Raw genomic sequence first — 18,795 nt, 5'->3', positions numbered from 1 at the left:
TGTGGTGTCAACCAAAGGGTGTGTTCACACTTGGTCTAACGTGAACTCTGGTGCCTTTTCTGATAATTACATTTCCTGACCTTCCACAGCTCTTGTGGAATAAAAAAACAACGTGAAATCACACATTACACTGCAAAGACATTACACTGCAAATAAATTGAGACTTTTTTTTTTTTTTTTTTAAGCTGTCTTTATTTAAATGTGGTACACAAATGTAAAATGGAATGGAAAGCATTTACTGTGTCCAGTAACTGTGTATTCGGTCAAGGCTGCTGCTCCAAACTAAAGATTTCACTAAATATTCAAAATCTTCCATAACACCTTATTTGACAACTGTCTCTTCCTATTTTTATTGCTGCTTATTTAGAATTTTATTACCATTTTTAGATATATTTTTTACTCTTTGTTATGGTTATATTGTGATGTGTGAGCTACTGTGTCCAAATAATTTCCCCTTTGGATCAATAAAGTCTGTCTAAGTCCAAGTCTAACTCGCCTTCCTTCTATCCAACAGCTCACTGGACAGAACATGAACCAGATCAATGATGTGAACACAGATGTAGGTTTTCCTCGAAGTTCTCTTGACCAACAAGAATGAAAACGCCCCAAAACACACAAATACTCAATGATGCACATGTTGTGGTGAAAAAGAGAGAAACTGATGCTGCGTTTTAAGAGGGAGTTGTTCTGCTCGTAACCACTGCAGAAGATGTATTCACACTTATCTCACCCACTGTATCAAACCGCTGGTCTGACCAAACCCAGGTTAGATCATAACTAAACCAGGACTATGACAGAGCCAACACAAAACCTACACCAGGACTAACCAGGATAACACCAAACCTGAAGTCAGAATTTTTATTTTTGAACGAATATTGAGGTAAAACAAAAAGAAAAAAAAATCTACTAATGGCAGCAGGGTTTGTGAAAATGGAGATACACATATTTCTCATCCTTCTGTTGTGTTCAGGTGAGTTCTGCTAATGTTATTACGGTAATTCATAGTAGTAAGCATATAAAATAAATTGTAATATTCTGATTTGCATAAATATATGTTCTAGGTGCTTTAGGATGTAACTATAGACGTGTTCTGAACATCTCTGTACTACACCTGGAGGCTCTGAGTGGCACCTGTTTGCTGATCCCCTGCACATTCAGCTTTTCCACTACATATAAATTAGACCTGACTAAACCCTGTTGTAGCCATTTGGAGCAAGACACATCCCAACATGGGCAGAAATGAAGATCCAGTATTTTTTCACAGTGCTAGGCTCAACGGCTCATCTCCTATGGAAATGATTGGATACCTGCATCAGAAAAACTGCACCACTCTGTTCTCTAATATAAACACAACTCATTCTGACAAGTATTACCTCAGAATACAAAACCCCAGTTTTAATGCGACTGCAGTGTGTGATCCACTTAATATAACAGTCCAAGGTAAGACACAATTGCTTGTTTGTTTTTGCAATAACCAAATCACTAAATTGTGGTAATAACAAAGAACGAACGTTAAATAAATTAATTGAACTGAAGTTTAAAATGAATTGTGGTTCCAACAATAGGTTTTAAAAAACAGTAGTGTGTGAAGAAGTTGGTAAACCAGCTGATTAACACATTTTGAGGGCGTGGGCTTTCACCTTTGAATGTGAGTGTGAAAAGAACAATGAAAAATAACAAAAGAAATAAAGGGGCTTAGAGAACTAATTAAAAATCTGAGTCTTCTTTAACAGCACTAAGTCTGTCATTACACAATGAAGAGCTGTACGTATCTTTCAAAATATGATGTTGCTGCATTACTGTTGAGAGTTAAAAATGTAACTAGTAAATATAATAAAAAATGTAAAGTAGTGTGTAAATTCTTATATTGTTAAGGGTCTTACTTTACTAACTTCAATTAAATTCTGTCTTATTCAAAACCATCCAGTTTAAGAACTTATGAGCCAAAAATATGCAAAACTTCTAAATCTTAACAAAATCTTGTCACGAAAAGTAACTTAAGCAAGAGTTATATTTATGAAGGTTATATTTGTTCACGTACTAAATGCAGTAGATGTGCTAAAACAGAAGCAGTTAAGATTAGCCAAAGAGAAGAAGCGGAGAAACGCAGAGGAAGTTTAGTGGATGATGTGTTTGTGAAAATCGCCTGGGATAAAGGGTTTAAACATGTGACAGCAGTAGTTTGTGAACTAACAGTGCACTGGTATTCAGTAAAAGTGTACTTAATTAAATAGTTAAAAATTTATTCTTATTCTAATAGTAAATGTTCAGTTTGCCCACAAATATGCCTGCAATCTTCCAGTTTGCATGTTTAAAAAAAAAAATCCTGGCTGTGTGTATTGTTAATTCAAAAGACTTTAAGTAAAGTAGAAGTAAAAAGTACTTCTGTTAAAACTACCATTCCTTAAAAGTACTACATGAATTACATGATTGACTCTTGGGAGCTTTAGGCCATGTTATAATGCTGTTACTTCCTCAAAAACACACTTGAAATTGTGTTTCATTTCATTCACACATGGGAGTGAATCTTTATTATTAGTCTGTCCACATTTATTATTAGTCTATATCTACATCTTCAAAGCTCAAAATTCTCTGTTCCACCTTGTGATGTCATGAGGCAGTAGAAAAAGTGTTTCCTCTGAAGAGAAGAACTCTAACTGCCTAAAAATGCAGGATTTGCTCGTTAAACAATGTGAATGAAACAAAACACAACAAAACTTCAAGTAGTTTTGTGAGGAGGAAACAACATTATGACACTAAATCAATTTTTTCTGGTCATCACTATCCATCTTTTGTGCAGAATCTCCATCGACCCTGTCAGTGCAGGTGTCAGGGTCACAGAGGGAGCACAAGACAGTGAATATAACCTGCTCTGCTCCCTCTCCCTGTCCTGAAACTCCTCCTAAACTCACATGGAGCCTCCAACCAGAGCCTCCACACAGCATGCTCCAAAACTCTGATGGGACCTTCACCACTTCAGTACGACTCCAGATGAGATTATCTGATCAGCACCATGGACTGAAGGTGCGCTGTTCTGCTGTGTATCCTGTGAAGGGAGGACAGAAGCGTGCAGACAAGACCGTCTCTTTGAGTGTGGAGTGTAAGTGTTCAGAGTTTTGGAAATGTCTGTGATAATGTCCAGTTTCTACATGTTTTGTGTCAAGAGCTTTGAGGCAAGAATTATTATTCTGATTATCAAAACAGTCATTTACAAAATGTATTATTTTAACAGCATTAAGTGTACATTATATTTAAAGGAGATATATGCAAAATTGACTTCTGTGAGTTTTTACCTACCTACTATTTCTGCCCAAGACTCATACTCATATGGCTTATATAGGGTTTAAATGTGAAATTAGGAAGCAAATGAAATTCAACTTCTTGCTATAATAAAATGCCACTATGCATAATCAGTTCTGCAGTTTTGAATAGGAAGTCAAAGGACCTGTTTCTCTTATTATTAAGCTGTTTTAAATCAGTGTTTAGGCTACAAAAACAAATGTAGAATAATAATCTCTGCATATTATAGTTTATTATTAAGTATCAAGAAAAAGCAAAACATGTTTTCCTTAAATCATATCTTGTCACTATCATATTTTGTTAAAATGTGTGTCATGTCTCTTCAGATTCTCCTAAAAACACGTCCGTGCGGCTCAGCTCGAACACTTCACTGTCAGAGGGACAGTCTGTGAATCTGAGCTGCTCCAGCAGAGCCTGGCCTCCAGTCCAGAGCTTCAGCTGGTTCAGGGTCACCTCACAGGGTCCACACAGAGTTCATGAAGGAAACGTCTACAGCCTCATTTTCAACCGTGCAAACCAAGGAGAATACTTCTGTCAAGCCAAGAATCAAGTCGGGGAACAAAATTCTCCAACAATCAACCTGCAAGAAGAAGAGCTACCATGGAAGCCCATTCTTGGAGGAGGCATTGGTCTCCTGATACTCATCTGCATCGCTGTTTTTATTAGGTGAGTGAATTTGAGTCCTCCTCAGACACCTCCAGTGGTGTTAATTGGTTTTAGATGTTGAATACTACCAGAAATACCATCTTTACAAGTGCAGCCTGTTCCATTAAAATCATTTGTAAAATAAAAACAAAAAATGAATGAGAACTTTGCACATCAATTTCTTGAAACAGGTGCATTAGAGGAGAGGAAGCAGCCCAAAACATGAACAGACAAAAATCCCGCACACTGTCTTATTGAAAACCCTAACCCTAACACCATTAGCCTTAAGCTGCTTAATTTTTTACATTTTCTGAATCATGTACTAAAGCGATAAGTAAACAATTGCAGGAACACATAATAACATGTAGATCATATGATACAGTTAATCAGCATAAAAGAAGGTGATTTTCACACATTCTGTGCTCTGTTCTCATGAACACACATGCACTCTGGTGGTGGAGGAGAAAAAACAACAAAGGGCGACAGAACGAGTCTTAGCTGCACAGACAGAGGTTATCAAAACAGATGTTTCAAATGACCAAGACTGCAGCACCCATCCATACAAATAGACATGATCTAAACACTTTTTTTACCCAGTGCATTTGATTTAATGCCCTTTTACATCAACCTAACTAACTGAAAATGTTATCCTTCAGTTTGGAATTTTGCAATGTTAGATTAGTATTTGTATTTTAGCATACTTCTTTTAAGGTGTGCCCATTCTATTTTTTTCATGTTATACTGTATTTGTTAAGTTCTACTGGGGGTTTAAGGAGCAGTGTAATTGGTCTAACAATTGGTCAACATTTCAAACTTTACCCCTGCTACCTGGACAGTCTTGAGTGATATTACATAGTACTTTAAACTTGCAACTGTGGGTCTAAATCTCTGCATGGATAATATCTCGGAGAAAACAGACGCCTTGCATAGAGAGATAGAGAGCAGTGTTATGTAAATTGGACGAAGCCTTGCTCTAAAACCAAAACAACCTTCAACAATCTTATTTTTTGGCCTCCCCAAGCCAGCGAAGGTCACGAGCAAGGCCGGCCTGGAGTTAAATCGCCCTGAGACTACAGCAGAGAGAGCCTGGTGGGTGGGTCTGTTGTATCCAGAGCTTTTTAGGTGTGGATCCAGGTGGCTGCCTGCCTACGTTGGGTTAACGTGTTGTTTTTTGTGCACTTTCTCAAACCATGTACTGATTTCAGAGCATGATCTGGGGCGGTTCTTTTTTTTTTTTTTTTCTCCCCCTATCCTCATGTTATGCTGCAGTGTTTATTCCTATCTGCTACCTGTCTCCTGGTCCGGTCCACGTTGTCATCCCCACATACTGTATTGTATTGTATTGTATTGTATGTTTGTAATGTACGAACGGGGAGAGAGGTCCAATTTCTATTCCTTTGTATGTAGAGAATTGACAATAAAGGCCCTTATTCATATTCATTCATGCAGTGGCCACAGTTTGTGCAGTTTTTGACCAGAAAGCTGCAAATAGCTGTTCAGTTTAGTTCTACTTTAATCATTTGTTTGTGTGTCTGTGTGTTTTTTTCAGTCATCACGTCATTTCTAAAAGTCGGGCCCCAAAGGAAGCCCAGGTAAGATATTATCTACAGTATCTCAGACTGTGCCAAAAATATGCTTGTGACAGTTTCACTCTTTCTTATACAGATAGAGATTTATGAGGAAGTGCACAAAGAGGAAGACACTGTCCTTTATGGAGAAGTGGTGTTTACCAAGTCTACAACATCCGGGCCTGGTGCTACGGTCCAGCACGCAGAAAACCCGGAGGAGACCATCTACTCCCAGGTCAAAGTGAACAAGGCAGCGGCCGGCCCAACACAGCCCACAGAGGACATTTATTCAACAGAGAAGAAGAGCTGAGTCTGTGATATTTTATTTATAGAGGCAGAAGATGCAGAAGTGAACAGAAACATGCGCTAAATTGAGTATTTTTAAACAATTACAATTCTCATTTGAACTTAGAAACAACTGGCTGTCTTGAGATTTACCTGCTTGTTTTTCAGAGTTAACAGTTTGATATAATAATTTGATACTTTGTAGTGACATCACGCTGGGTGTGGTCTGCATGTATGTCTGTGGTGGAGTTTTCATGGTGACACAATGCACACATTAGCAAACACTGCCAACTACGTTTTAAGATATAGTGTGAAAACTGAATAAAAATACAAAATATATTTAAACTAATGCTGTCAAACAATAAAAAATATGATTAATCACGACTAACTGCATTGCGTTGAGATTTTTATGTTGTAATTAAAAGGCTAATTTGAAACATTTTTAAACTTTTTTTTAATTTTATTAACATTATCTTTAATTCCAATTGATTTAAAGCTCAGCTGGCTAAAATTTAAGTCTAGAAACTTTGCATTTCATAATGAATACTTGTATCTACATGTTCCAGTTTATTGTACATGACCAAGCAACAGATTTAGTGGAGTCAAAGGCCCTTCAGTGCCGCTTGCGGGTGTAACTGCCTCTCATTGTGGCAGATGTAAGCTGTTAGAGTGGGCCTTGTGTCTTCCAGTGTTCCGTTTTGTTCTGTTTGGTGAAATATTTGGCCCATTTAACTGATTGTAGCGCTCACACAAAACCTTTATTTCCCCACTGTGTACAATTTGAGTTCTCGTCCACATGAGGACTGATGGATTTTATGATTAAATGTCCCGCGTTTTCTCAGCACAGCTCCTGCACACAGCGTTTCTCCTGTCAGGTAAAGCCTCCCAGTCGAACTTAAGTGCGTGATTGGTCAAAACACACGTGCGATTAATCTGCGTTCATTTGTGGATGATTAATTGTATGCATTAACTTTGACAGCCTTGATTTCAGTGACACATTTTCAGGAGCCTGTTCATGATCCTGTTTAGGTGTCACACAAAAACTTGAAGGGGGCTTGTTTAACAGCACAAATCAGTTCACATGTTGTACTTGAATCTAAACAATCTGAAACAAATCACCGTATCACAGTATCAGAAACCATTTGCGTCCAGACACGTTGTTTTTGTGTCCACAAGCCTTCACTATCCATACAGCTTTGTGCATATTTGTTTACATTTTACAGAAACGAAACTTAAAACCACATGGCTAATTTGCAGAAACTGAGTGCTCACAAACAACTCACTATTGTGTAATGATGCCGTTCAGCTTCTGTCGGACTAAAGGACACGACTCAGTGGATTATGAGTGTTCTTTCTGTGACAGAGGGGTGTTCTGCTGATGATGAGTCTGTTCTGTGCTTCTGTCACGTTGGAGATGATTCATGTTAAACTTTTCAGAGATTATACATCTGCAGGTCATACGCATAGACCGGTTTTTTGAATGGACATATATTTTAGCCTCTTAGTGTTTTTGTGGTGAATCACTTCACGGCGCATAGAACTACATCAGCGTATCAGCGTTTTCAGGCGTCCACACAGTGCCAGATCAGATCTGTACTCAGATGAATTCGTGGGAGCTGGCGGCACCAGATCGTTCCATCTCCGGAGCTGTTTTCAATCGGATTAGTGTGGATGAAAACTGCATTCACAACAAAAACTACTCGAATACATACTAGTGTGGATGGGGCCTTAGTCAGTTCTTTCAAGTCAGATTGTGCTCAGATTAAAGTCTAACTTGAGTAACATAGCTTCAGACAGAGCAATGCCTTGATGACATTAGTAGCAATAAAATGTTAAATATCAGTGAATGACTCCAGGAAAAATAGCTGAGCTTAAAATGCATACAAATATAAATACAAATACAAAGAGTGGTGTATTTTAAATCTCATTTTAAAGGTGCATTATCTAACATTTCACCTGCTTCTCTTCATGGAAATATTGCCTAGAATGTTCCACAGTATGGCATTACACTTATCTCTAAGGATACAGCAGGTGACACCACGGGACTAAGGAACACTTGCAGGTAAAAATGACAAAATATTTTATAGGAAGTGCCTTTCGTTTAGACAGTGACTGCGTTTTTGGGGCTTAAAAACACAAAAATCTGAAACCATCCTCCAGAGTGGAAAAGATGCATACGCTCGCTTTTCCGTCTACACTGCCCAAGACGCAAAACTCTGGTCAGATCTGCTCAGGTCGTGTACACGTTTACGTCACATACATACAGTAAACTTGGCATGCATACCCAATCGAATTCCACACACTTTTGCGTCACCGTATGCACGCACATTTCCCCCTGAAAATACTTGTTTAAACATAAATAATAAATAAAAAGTGCGATGTGACACCACTTTTGCGTTTTCTTTTCAGACCGTCATCATATAAACGTAGCCTGACAATGCAAGTTTTTAAGTCAACTAAAAATATTTTATTGAGTAAATCCAAAGTGATACTTTTAATGCCACACTGGGACATTCCAGACAAAGCAGCTTTTACTCTGGCTTTTCACACCGTGTAATTTGTGTGGTCCTCTGTTGTCTTTTATTTATTCTTTAAATTTTTTTTGTATTCTTATTATTTTAAAAGTGAAAAAAATGCATAGCACACTCAGAGGGCTGATGTCCAAAAGCTTTTTTATTTTTAAATAACGTTTCGGCAAAAAAAAAGCCTTGGCAAGAGCAAGAAAAATATCTGATGAAGTCTTTCATAATTTAAAAATAAAAAAAGCTTTTGGACATTAATTCTCTGAGTGTGCTATGCATTTTTTCACTTTTATCTTGCTCTCCTTGTATTTGCACCTCTACAAGTTTCAACTTTTCTGTTTCTTTTGATTATTATTATTTTAAACATAATTTTACTGATGTTTTTAATACCTTTAATACCTTGTCTTATCTGTGCAGCACTTTGGAAATGGTCTTGTTTATAAAATGTGTTATATAAATAAAGTGGATTTGGACTTTCGAATAGGAATGCATTTACTGTGTCCTTTGTATCAATTCAATTTGCTGTTCCGAACTCAAGATTTCACAAAATATTTAAAGTCTGCCGTAAAACCTTCTTCCTTCTATCCAACACGGTGATGTACTGCTCCCTATACCCTCTCCTGGTGAGTAGTGGTCCTGCGCTCTCAGTCAGTACATGAACCGACCGTGTGGAGACAAGATGTCCCAAAAGACACACTCCGTGACACGTGAAAGAAGAGAAAGGCTGATGAGTGGTGTTTTAAGAGGAAGTTGCTCTGCCAGTAACCACTCACACTTCACACTTACTCACTCCTGTATCAAACCGCTGCTCTGACCAACCCCAGGCTAGATCATGACTAAAACAGGATTACAACAGGGCCAAGCCGAACTTACACCAGGACTAACCCAAGATAACACCAAACCTGAAGTCTGATTTTTTATTTTTGAACTGAAACTGAGGTAAAAAAAAAAATCTACTAATGGCAGCAGGGTTTGTGAAAATGGAGATATACATATTTGTCATTCTTTTACTGTGTTCAGGTGAGTTCTGCTCATGTTATTTTGGTAATTAATAGTAGTAAGTAGGGGTGTAACAATATCCAAGTCTCATGATACAATATTTTTACGGTATGAACCTCACAGTATGATATTTATGGAGAGGCTCATAATTAGGGATGTAACAATATCCAGATCTCTTGGTACAATATTTTCACGATATACATCTCAAGGTATGATATTTATTGCAATATTTTGTGGAGGCTAAACAGCTAAAACTGTTAATATGTGACTTTTTCCTCTTAAAATGCCTTGACAAGACTTAATCCAAAGAACTAAGATTTAAAAGTGCTGAGAACTGTTATTTATTCTCGTAGTTTGCACTGAAATGGAGCAAAGGATCTTGGTCTATTTAGTTCCCTCTGTCTTTTTTTTTTTTTTCTTTTTTAGCTATCGATGCACCATAACTCTTAATTTAAGTAAAGAGACATGTAATTCGATATATTGTGATGGTCCACGATATTATTGTGAGAACTTCGGTTATTGTTACATCCCTAAGCATATATAAACAAATTGTAATATTCTGATTTGCATAAATGTATGTTTCAGGTGCTTTAGGATGTAACTATAGACGTGCTCTGAGCATCACTGTACCGAACCTGGAGGCTCTGAGTGGCACCTGTTTGCTGATCCCCTGCACATTCAGCTTTTCCACTACATATAAATTAGACCTGACTAACCCTGTTGTAGCCATTTGGAGCAAGACACATCCCAACTTAGGCAGACCTGGAGATCCATTATTTTTTCACAGTGCTATGCCCAGCCTCTCATCTCCTATGAAAATGATTGGAGACCTGCGTCAGAAAAACTGCACCACTCTGTTCTCTGATATAAACACAAGTCATTCTGACAAGTATTACTTCAGAATACAAAACCACAAGTTTATCGCGACTGCACTTTGTGATCCATTTAATATAACAGTCCAAGGTAAGACACAATTGCTTGTTTGTTTTTGCAATAATCAAATCACTAAACTGTGGTAATAACAAAGGCTGAACGTCTAAAAGACACAAGTAACACGGCTTTCATTAGAGTTATAAAATGTAAAATCAACTGATAGCTTCAAGTGTGAAAAAGATGCTTAGGACTGTTTTGGTTCCTATTTCTGACAGCAGTAGGTTTGGAGCTTTTCCCTATAAATGTGCATGTAAAAGAACTATGAAAAGTACCAAAAGAAATAGGCAAGGCAAGGCAATGCAAGTTTATTTGTATAGCACAATTCGTACACATAGTAATTCAAAGTGCTTTACAGAATAAGAAATACATTAAAATCACAAACAAAACAAATCAAAACATAAATAATCATTGGGGTGTAACGATATCCGAGTCTCACAATATGATATCGTCACGGTATGAACGTCACGGTACGGTATTTATTGTGATATCATGGGAAAGCTCATGATATGGTGGGGAGGCTCATGATTAGGGATGTAACAATATCCGAGTCTCTCTGAACGATGTTTTCATGAAATACACCTCAGGATATTTATTGCGATATTTTGTGGAGACTAACAAAACTGTTAATATTCTACTTTTTCCTCTTAAAATGCCTTGACAAGACTTAATCCAAAGAAGTAAGACTTAAAGGTTGTATAGAGGATTTTCCAAAGAATGAGAAATCCAGTGACTGTTTGTCCTTTTTCAAATGTTGCGCATGCGTGAAACCACCCCCCCTCCCCTACAGCTCCCTACGTAGAAACGCCTCCTCCCACCTCCTCTTTACACCAGAAACAGGTTTGTTTCTAGAAAACAAGTACTCATCGCTGCACATGACTTGTGAACAACTAACTACAGTGTTGGTTAGGCAAGGGGGAGAAGTGAGGAGCGGGGAGAAAAGCAGAACGAGGAGCGGGGAGAGAAGCAGGAAGGGGTGCGAATGAACTAGCTACTACTACAACAAGCAACAGCCAACGGGCTCTTTCTTTACATTGAAAATTAAGTTTTCAGACATAGGATATCGCATTCGTGTCCTGAAAAACGTTTGTCTAGCTCGTGGAAATAAAGTACGTTTTCATAATAAGCAGAAGTTTCCTGTCCAGAAGTAATTTGGCGACCAGTGCGTCAGTCTTTAGACCCTTCGTCTGCTTCAGTCGCGCCATCGCTTTGCTGCTTTTCCCCTTGTCTTCTTCTTTCAGCGACCTCAAAAACAGACTTTCTTTTGCTGCTAACTGCTCCTGGATTCTTGTTGCCATTGCAACAAACTTTGTGCTAACTGCGAGGAAGATATAGGTCAAAAAAGCCGCTAAGAACTGTTGCGTTGGTGGAGTGAACAGCGTCTGTGCGTCTTGAGTCTGTGGACTGCGTGACAGGCGTACGTAAACCACGTAACGGCAGCGCGCAGGCAAGTCAGTTACACTAGAAACGTAGGGAGTTTGATTGACAGCCTGTCAACTAACAGATAACGAGGCAGTGTATTGGCAAATGTTTAGCTGGCCCCACCACGTCAAATACAAACTATGAGCTTCTTTAGCACAGGAAGCTCGGGAGGTTTAAACCAGTGGTGAGGAACTTTGAGATATCCCACAATTCACTGCACAGATCAAACCAAACAGATTCTTCATTAAAATCTTCTGCACAACTAAACTCAACTTTACAACATATAAGCCGTAACCACTATAGAGCCACATCAGCCCATTTCATAATATAATTCAGCTTTGATCACATTTGTTTATGTTTTACAGAAATTAAACTTAAAACCGCATGGTTAATTAGCATAAACTGTTAGCGGTGATAAAAACAGCTCGCTCCTTGTGCCGCTGATGTGGTGATGTGGACTAAAAGACACGACTCAGTGGATTATGTGTGTTCTTTTTGTGACAGAAAAGGTGCTAATGATGGTAAGTAAGTTCTGTGCGTATACAGTATAGGAGATAGTTCATGTTTTAGCTTTTCAGCGATCATATGCGTGCAAGTCATACCAGTGCAGATTGTACGTGTGCAGGTTTAGCGCAGCTTTATATTCTACAGTCATTTCACTCATGTATGGTCACTTTATTTATGTTGGTCACTTTATTTATGTCGCTACTCTTGTGGTGAAAAGACTGGAAAGTGTTTGTCTTTTGAACGCATGCGCACTCAATTTTATGTTGCAGTAACCGAGATACTGCGTATACATCCCACAGTATCCCAGTTACTATTGGAATATACCAGTTACAGTATTCCAGTTTCTAATAACCGGAGTACTGTGTATACATGCACCATGAAGAAACTGGGATACTCAAAAACCTGATCATAACCGGGATACTGATGTGCATGTAAACGTACTCAGTGAAACAAAACATAACACAACTTCAAGTATATTTGTGATGAGGAAACAACATGATGACACTAAATCAACTTTTCTGATTGTCACTATCCATCTTTTGTGCAGAATCTCCATGGACCCCGTCAGTGCAGGTGTCAGGGTCACAGAGGGAGCAGGAGACAGTGACTATAACCTGCTCTGCTCCCTCTCCCTGTCCTGAAGCTCCTCCTAAACTCACATGGAGCCTCCAACCAGAGCCTCCACACAGCATGCTCCAAAACTCTAATGGCACCTTCACCACTTCAGTACAACTCCAGATGAGATTATCTGAGCAGCACCATGGACTGAAGGTGCACTGTTCTGCTGTGTATCCTGTGAAGGGAGGACAGAAGAGTGCAGACAAGACCATCTCTCTGAGTGTGGAGTGTAAGTGTTCGGCCTCACTGAGTTTTGGAAATGTTTTATCAAAACAATCATTTTCAAAAGGTATTATTTTAAGTGCATTAAATTTATATTATATTTAAAGGAGATATTATGCAAAATGGACTTCTGTGAGTTTTAACCTACCTACTACAATATTTTTCAGACTATAAATTGCACTTTTTTTTCATGGTTTGGGTGGTCCTGTGACTTATACTCCTGTACGACTTATATATTAAATTTGCCCACTGACAGAGGGCGCTCTAGGCTTGTGTGTCAGTATCTGCTGGTCCTATTACTCCTGTACTACTGTCACGTGGCTCTACTGTGCATGTCTCCTACAGAAAGAGCCGCTGTCTTGCTGCAAGTATTATTCAATATTCAGCCAAAAGCGGTAATTGAGCAGCAAAACAAAAAACAAAACAAAAAACGGGAGGGTGCACCATCCAACTGTCCTGGAAGTCACTGGATGGATGTTCAAAGCCTGAACTTCAGTGACAACAGAAACCATCCTGTCGGGATTCAGAAAGGCTGGAATAATTCTAACTGGAACTGATGTTGAGTCTGACGACAGCTACGCAGAAGAGGAAGCGGCGCTCTGTTTACCTCATGGATCTATGGTTTACCTCCGTAGGTCATGGAGTTGTTCAGAAGTGACACCAAGGATGAAGAATTCAGTGGATTTAGTGATATGGAGTGATGAAGAGTTTGGTAAACTTAAACTCGTTATAGTTATCTCAAGAACTGTTCATATGTGACATTCACAGTCTGTTGTTCTCTGTTCTGTTTTTATTACTATAACTTGCGTTTCAAGATGAAATGTCGGTTTGTGGTCTCTGATTTTATAAAATGAATTTCCTTTAAAAAGTATGACTTATAATCCGGTGCGACTTATATATGTTTTTTTTCATCTTCATTACACATTTTTTGGCTAGTGCCACTTATACTCTGGAGCAACTTATAGTCCAAAAATATGGTATTTCTGCCCAAGACTCTTGCTCATACATGTGGGGTTTAAAATGTGAAAAAGTAAATGAAATTCAGCCGCTTGCTATAATGAAATGCCATTGTGAAAAGGGCGGGGCTATCAGTTTTGCAGTTTTGAATAGGACGTCAAAGAACCTGTGTCTCTTATTAATAAACTGTTTTACATCAATGTTTAGGCTACAAATGTAGAATAATGATCTATGCATGTTATAGTTTATTATGAAGTTTCCAGAAAAAGCAAAATATGACTTCCTTAAAGAGACAGTCCGCAATTTTGGACAGATGACCTCATTTCCTAGTGAGTCAGAGTGTTGGAGACGTGTGGAGACACTTTTAAAAATATTCCACCCAGTCCTTGTATTTGCAGAGGTCGCTGGTGCTGGGCTAGTGCATGTCAATGGCCATTATCCTGCCACTAAAAACAGTCTTACCCACTCCACAAAACACCCGAAGCAAAACTGTTACACCAGACTTTCGATGTAAATGTCTGTGTTGTTAGAATAATTTTAGAAGTAAAACCAACCAGGACTGGATGGAATATTTTAAAAAGTGTCTCCACACATCTCCAACAATCTGGCTCACTAGGAAATGAAGTCATATGTCCAAAATTCTGGACTGTCCGTTTAAATCATATCTTGTCATTATAATATTTTGTTAAAATGTGTGTCATGTCTCTTCAGATTCTCCTAAAAACACATCTGTGTGGCTCAGCACGAACACTTCACTGTCAGAGGGACAGTCTGTGAATCTGAGCTGCTCCAGTAGAGCCTGGCCTCCAGTCCAGAACTTCAGCTGGTTCAGGGTCACCTCACAGGGTCCACAAAGAGTTCATGAAGGAAACATCTATAGCCTCATTTTCAACCGTGCAACCCAAGGAGAATACTTCTGTCAAGCCAAGAATCAAGTCGGGAAACAAAACTCTCCAACAATCAACCTGCAAGGAGAAACACTTGAATACGAGCTACCATGGAAGCCCATTCTTGGAGGAAGTATTGGTCTCCTGATACTCATCTGCATCGCTGTTTTTATTAGGTGAGTGAATTTGAGTGTCAAACACTGCTGGAACACATATAATAACCTTTAGATCATATGATATATATATATATATATATATATATATATATATATATATATATATATATATATATATACAACAACATTTTCACAACTGTTGCACTCTGTGGGCCAACCCCAGTGCACACTAGATTTAGTTCTGTTTACTTCACTTTTGGGTCGCTCTTGTTCACAAATACTGCACCATGAGCCACATGAGTCACACGCACTTTGGAGGTGGAGGAGAAAAAACAACAAAGAGCTAAGCAAGCTAAGAACGAGGTTTAGCTGTGCAGACAGAGGCAAGAAGATAAAATTAATCCAAACTGCACTGTCATACAAATGTTTCAAATGGCCAAGCCTGCAGTGCCCATTCATACAAATAAACACCTATTTACCCAATTCTAAACACTTTTACTTTCACCTTGCATAGGCCCGATGTCAGCCCGAGGTCGGCCCCTCCTAAGACCTCCTGTTTCAAGTGCTCTCGGAGTGGATGTTTACTGTGGTCCAGAATACAAACGCATTAGATCGAACACTCTTTCACACCGACCTAACAAACCTGTCACACCAGTGTTATCCTTCAGTGTGTGTTTCTGTGACGTTGTATTAGTATTTGTAACTTAGCATACTTTTTTAAGCAGTTGAGTCTCCATTCTGTTTTTTTCACATTACATTTGCTGAGTTCCTCTACTGGAGGTTGAAGGAACAGTGTGACTGTTCTAACAGATACCAACATTTCTAATTCCATCCACGCCAGCAGGTGTTTGTACTCAAAAAGAACCTTGCTGCAACCTGGACAGTCTTGCCTGATGTTACATAGTACTTTAAATTGCAGTGCACACATTCAGTTTTGGACAGTTTTTGACCAGAAAGCTGCAAATAGCTGTTTAGTTTAGTTCTACATTAATAAAACGTTTGTGTGCCTGTGTGTTTTTTCAGTCATCACATCATTTCTAAAAGTCGGGCCCCAAAGGAAGCCCAGGTAAGATATTATCTACAATATCTCAGACTGTGCCAAAAAATATGCTTGTGACAGTTTTACTCTTTCTTATACAGATAGAGATTTATGAGAATGTGCACAAAGAGGAAGACACTGTCCTTTATGGAGAAGTGGTGTTTACCAAGTCTACAACATCCAGGCCTGGTGCTAAGGTCCACCAGACAGAAAACCCGGAGGAGACCATCTACTCCCAGGTTAAAGTTGGTCCAATATATCCCACAGAGGACCTTTACGCAACAGTGAAGAAGAGCTGAGTCTATATTTTATTTAAAGACTAAATGCAGAAGTGAACAGAAAAGCTGGGGGTCTGTAGTTCCCATGGTGAAACAATGCAGACATTAGCAAACACAGCCATAGAAGTTTTAAGATATAGTCTGAAAACTCAATAAAAATACAAAATGGATGTAAACAATGCATTTTCAGAAGGCTGTGATCAATACGAGTGTTCATGGTCCTGTTTTGGTTTGATTTTCAACAAAAGGATCGACATACCGCCACTCCGACAGACCCCCACCCTGACATTCCTCATTCCGACAACACTCCATTCCCACATTCCCACATAGCCACATTCCAACACCTTTTGCCATCCGGACAACCTGCTCAAAGTTTGGAGTGTGACCTTTTTTGCCTTGTGTATGCCGCATGGACCGCATCTCCTCCCATGCACTGTGTGGGCAGCACCTCTAAACCAGGACTAAAATCAAGACTAAACTAGGACTAAAACCAGCACTAAAACCAGGTCTAAACCAGGACTAACCAGAACTAAAATCAGGACTAAAACCGCGCCTCCTACGCCACCAGTCCATGAAAATATTGTCCCAAAAAGACCGCCGCCACAACTTAATAATTACCTTGCGTGAATGTTCAATAAAACCTAAAAAGTGTCGGAGTTCTGGGACGTTTGATAAAACATGGAAATGCCGCCCTTCTGACAATTAGATGTCAATGTCAGAGTGGCGGTATGTCGGAATGGCAGCCTGTAACTGGGAATTGTTTAACAGCACAAACCAGCCCACCTGTTGTAAGTTTGTTTGTTCCGGTTACATTGTGCTCAGATTAAAGTCTAACTTGAGTAACAGAGTTTCAGACAGAGCAGTGCCTACAGATAGCATCACACCCCCAGGAAATGTTGATGACGTCAATATCAATAAGTTTCAGTCTTGGAATACAAAGAAAGCAAACTAGCAGTTTTCTGCGTTTCAAATCATCAGTGGCATGGATCAGCTAGTATCGTAGTACCTGAGATCGGTCTTGGTCTTGGACTCGGTCTTTTCTCTGACTTGATGGTGCTTGGTCTCGGTCTTGTCTCAGACTCGAGATCTGACATTGGACGAGTGCGATCATATTTCATTACGGCTGGTAAATGCGCTGAGGCTGCTAAATATCACTGCAAAACCCGTAAGATAATATAAATGTAAATGTTATGAACTTCAAAAAACTCACTTGATTCACTTTGAAGTTGTTTTCTGTAAAGTGCCAGTGGAAATCGAATTAAAGGAGAGGTTCTCAAACTGCAGGTGAGGGTCCAAAAAGGGGCACAGAGTGTTTCTGTGCAGCCTAAATGAACATTAATCAGATGAAGTGGAGATTGATTTATTAAAACATTGATATAAAGGTGTCAAAATAACTAACTGCTTCGGTCTTGTTTCGGTCTCGACTGTCAGAGGTCCTGGTCTTGTCTGGTCTCGGCCTTTAAAAGTCTTGGTCTTGTCTCGGTCTCGACTGTCAGAGGTCTTGGTTTTGTCTTGGTCTCTGCCTTTAAAAGTCTTGGTCTTGTCTTGGTCTCGACTGTCAGAGGTCTTGGTCTTGTCTCGGTCTCGGCCTTTAAAAGTCTTGGTCTTGTCTTAAAAGTCTTGGTCTTGTCTCGGTCTCTTGGCTTTAAAAGTCTGGTCTTGTCTTGTCTCGGTCTTGTCTCTCTTGGTCTTGGGCTTGTCTTAAAGTCTTGTCTTGTCTCGGTCTAAAAGTCTTGTCTTGTCTCTGTCTCTTTTAAAAGTCTTGGTCTTGTCTCGGTCTCGGCCTTTAAAAGTCTTGGTCTTGTCTCGGTCTTGGCCTTTAAAAGTTTTGGTCTTGACTCGGTCTCGACTGTCAGAGGTGTTGGTCTTGTCCTGGTCTCGGGACCCTGTGGTCTCGGACTGGTCTTGGTCTCGATTAGTGCGGTCTTGACTACAACACTGATTAGCACCTACCATTTTGAGGAATTTAAAAATAAAGGTCCTCTATTTTACAAATTGGTTTCTCGTGAGTTTTGTTACCTCCTCAATAACACACCCAGAGTTGTATTTTGTTTCATTCACATATGTTTGAGTAACATTAGTCTTTCTGCATCGCCAAAGCTGAAAATGCTCTGTTCCACCATGTGACATCAAGTAGTGGTAGTTTTGGTCTGAAATCATCCCAACGATTCTAGTAAAGTTGCATGGAGTTGAAAAACACTGTGGAGCACTTCCTGTATTAACTCTTTCCCCCCTGGACGCCTACTAGGAACAACCCATACATATGTTACTAGGGCTACACCCATAGAGCATAATTGCATAAAAGAAAACAGACTTCCACGAGTGATTTCAGGGCAATTTTGGTTCATAATCGAGTATAAAGCCCGGATAGTTTGTTGGGATATCGCAGGACTCCACACAGACGCATCAGCGGCATTCTCACCTTTGTAAGATTCACTCTCTGTAAGTCCGTCGCTGTCGCTGTTTTCCACTTTATAATCAACTTCATCATCACTTTGAA

General features: G+C 39.2%; 1 protein-coding gene across 1 annotated transcript; it reads left to right on the top strand.

Annotated features, from left to right (window-relative positions):
* Positions 1 to 777: 777 nt before the first annotated feature.
* On the top strand, positions 778 to 17,901 carry LOC110153714 (uncharacterized). The gene is made up of 11 exons (XM_055159615.1): positions 778 to 970; positions 1,062 to 1,440; positions 2,801 to 3,100; positions 3,627 to 3,966; positions 5,495 to 5,537; positions 5,611 to 5,818; positions 9,905 to 10,282; positions 12,726 to 13,025; positions 14,687 to 15,038; positions 16,002 to 16,044; positions 16,119 to 17,901. The coding sequence occupies exons 2-11, from the start codon at positions 1,230 to 1,232 to the stop codon at positions 16,314 to 16,316; spliced, it is 2,373 nt and encodes a 790-aa protein (XP_055015590.1). The 5' UTR covers positions 778 to 970; positions 1,062 to 1,229; the 3' UTR covers positions 16,317 to 17,901.
* Positions 17,902 to 18,795: the final 894 nt, after the last annotated feature.

This window comes from Boleophthalmus pectinirostris, unplaced genomic scaffold (genome assembly GCF_026225935.1).
Source record: "Boleophthalmus pectinirostris isolate CB_2022bp ecotype Guang Dong unplaced genomic scaffold, ASM2622593v1 HiC_scaffold_23, whole genome shotgun sequence".
In the NCBI taxonomy this organism is placed as follows: domain Eukaryota; kingdom Metazoa; phylum Chordata; class Actinopteri; order Gobiiformes; family Gobiidae; genus Boleophthalmus; species Boleophthalmus pectinirostris.
Note: the sequence above shows the minus strand (reverse complement) of the source record. Positions and strands in the feature narration are given on the sequence as shown.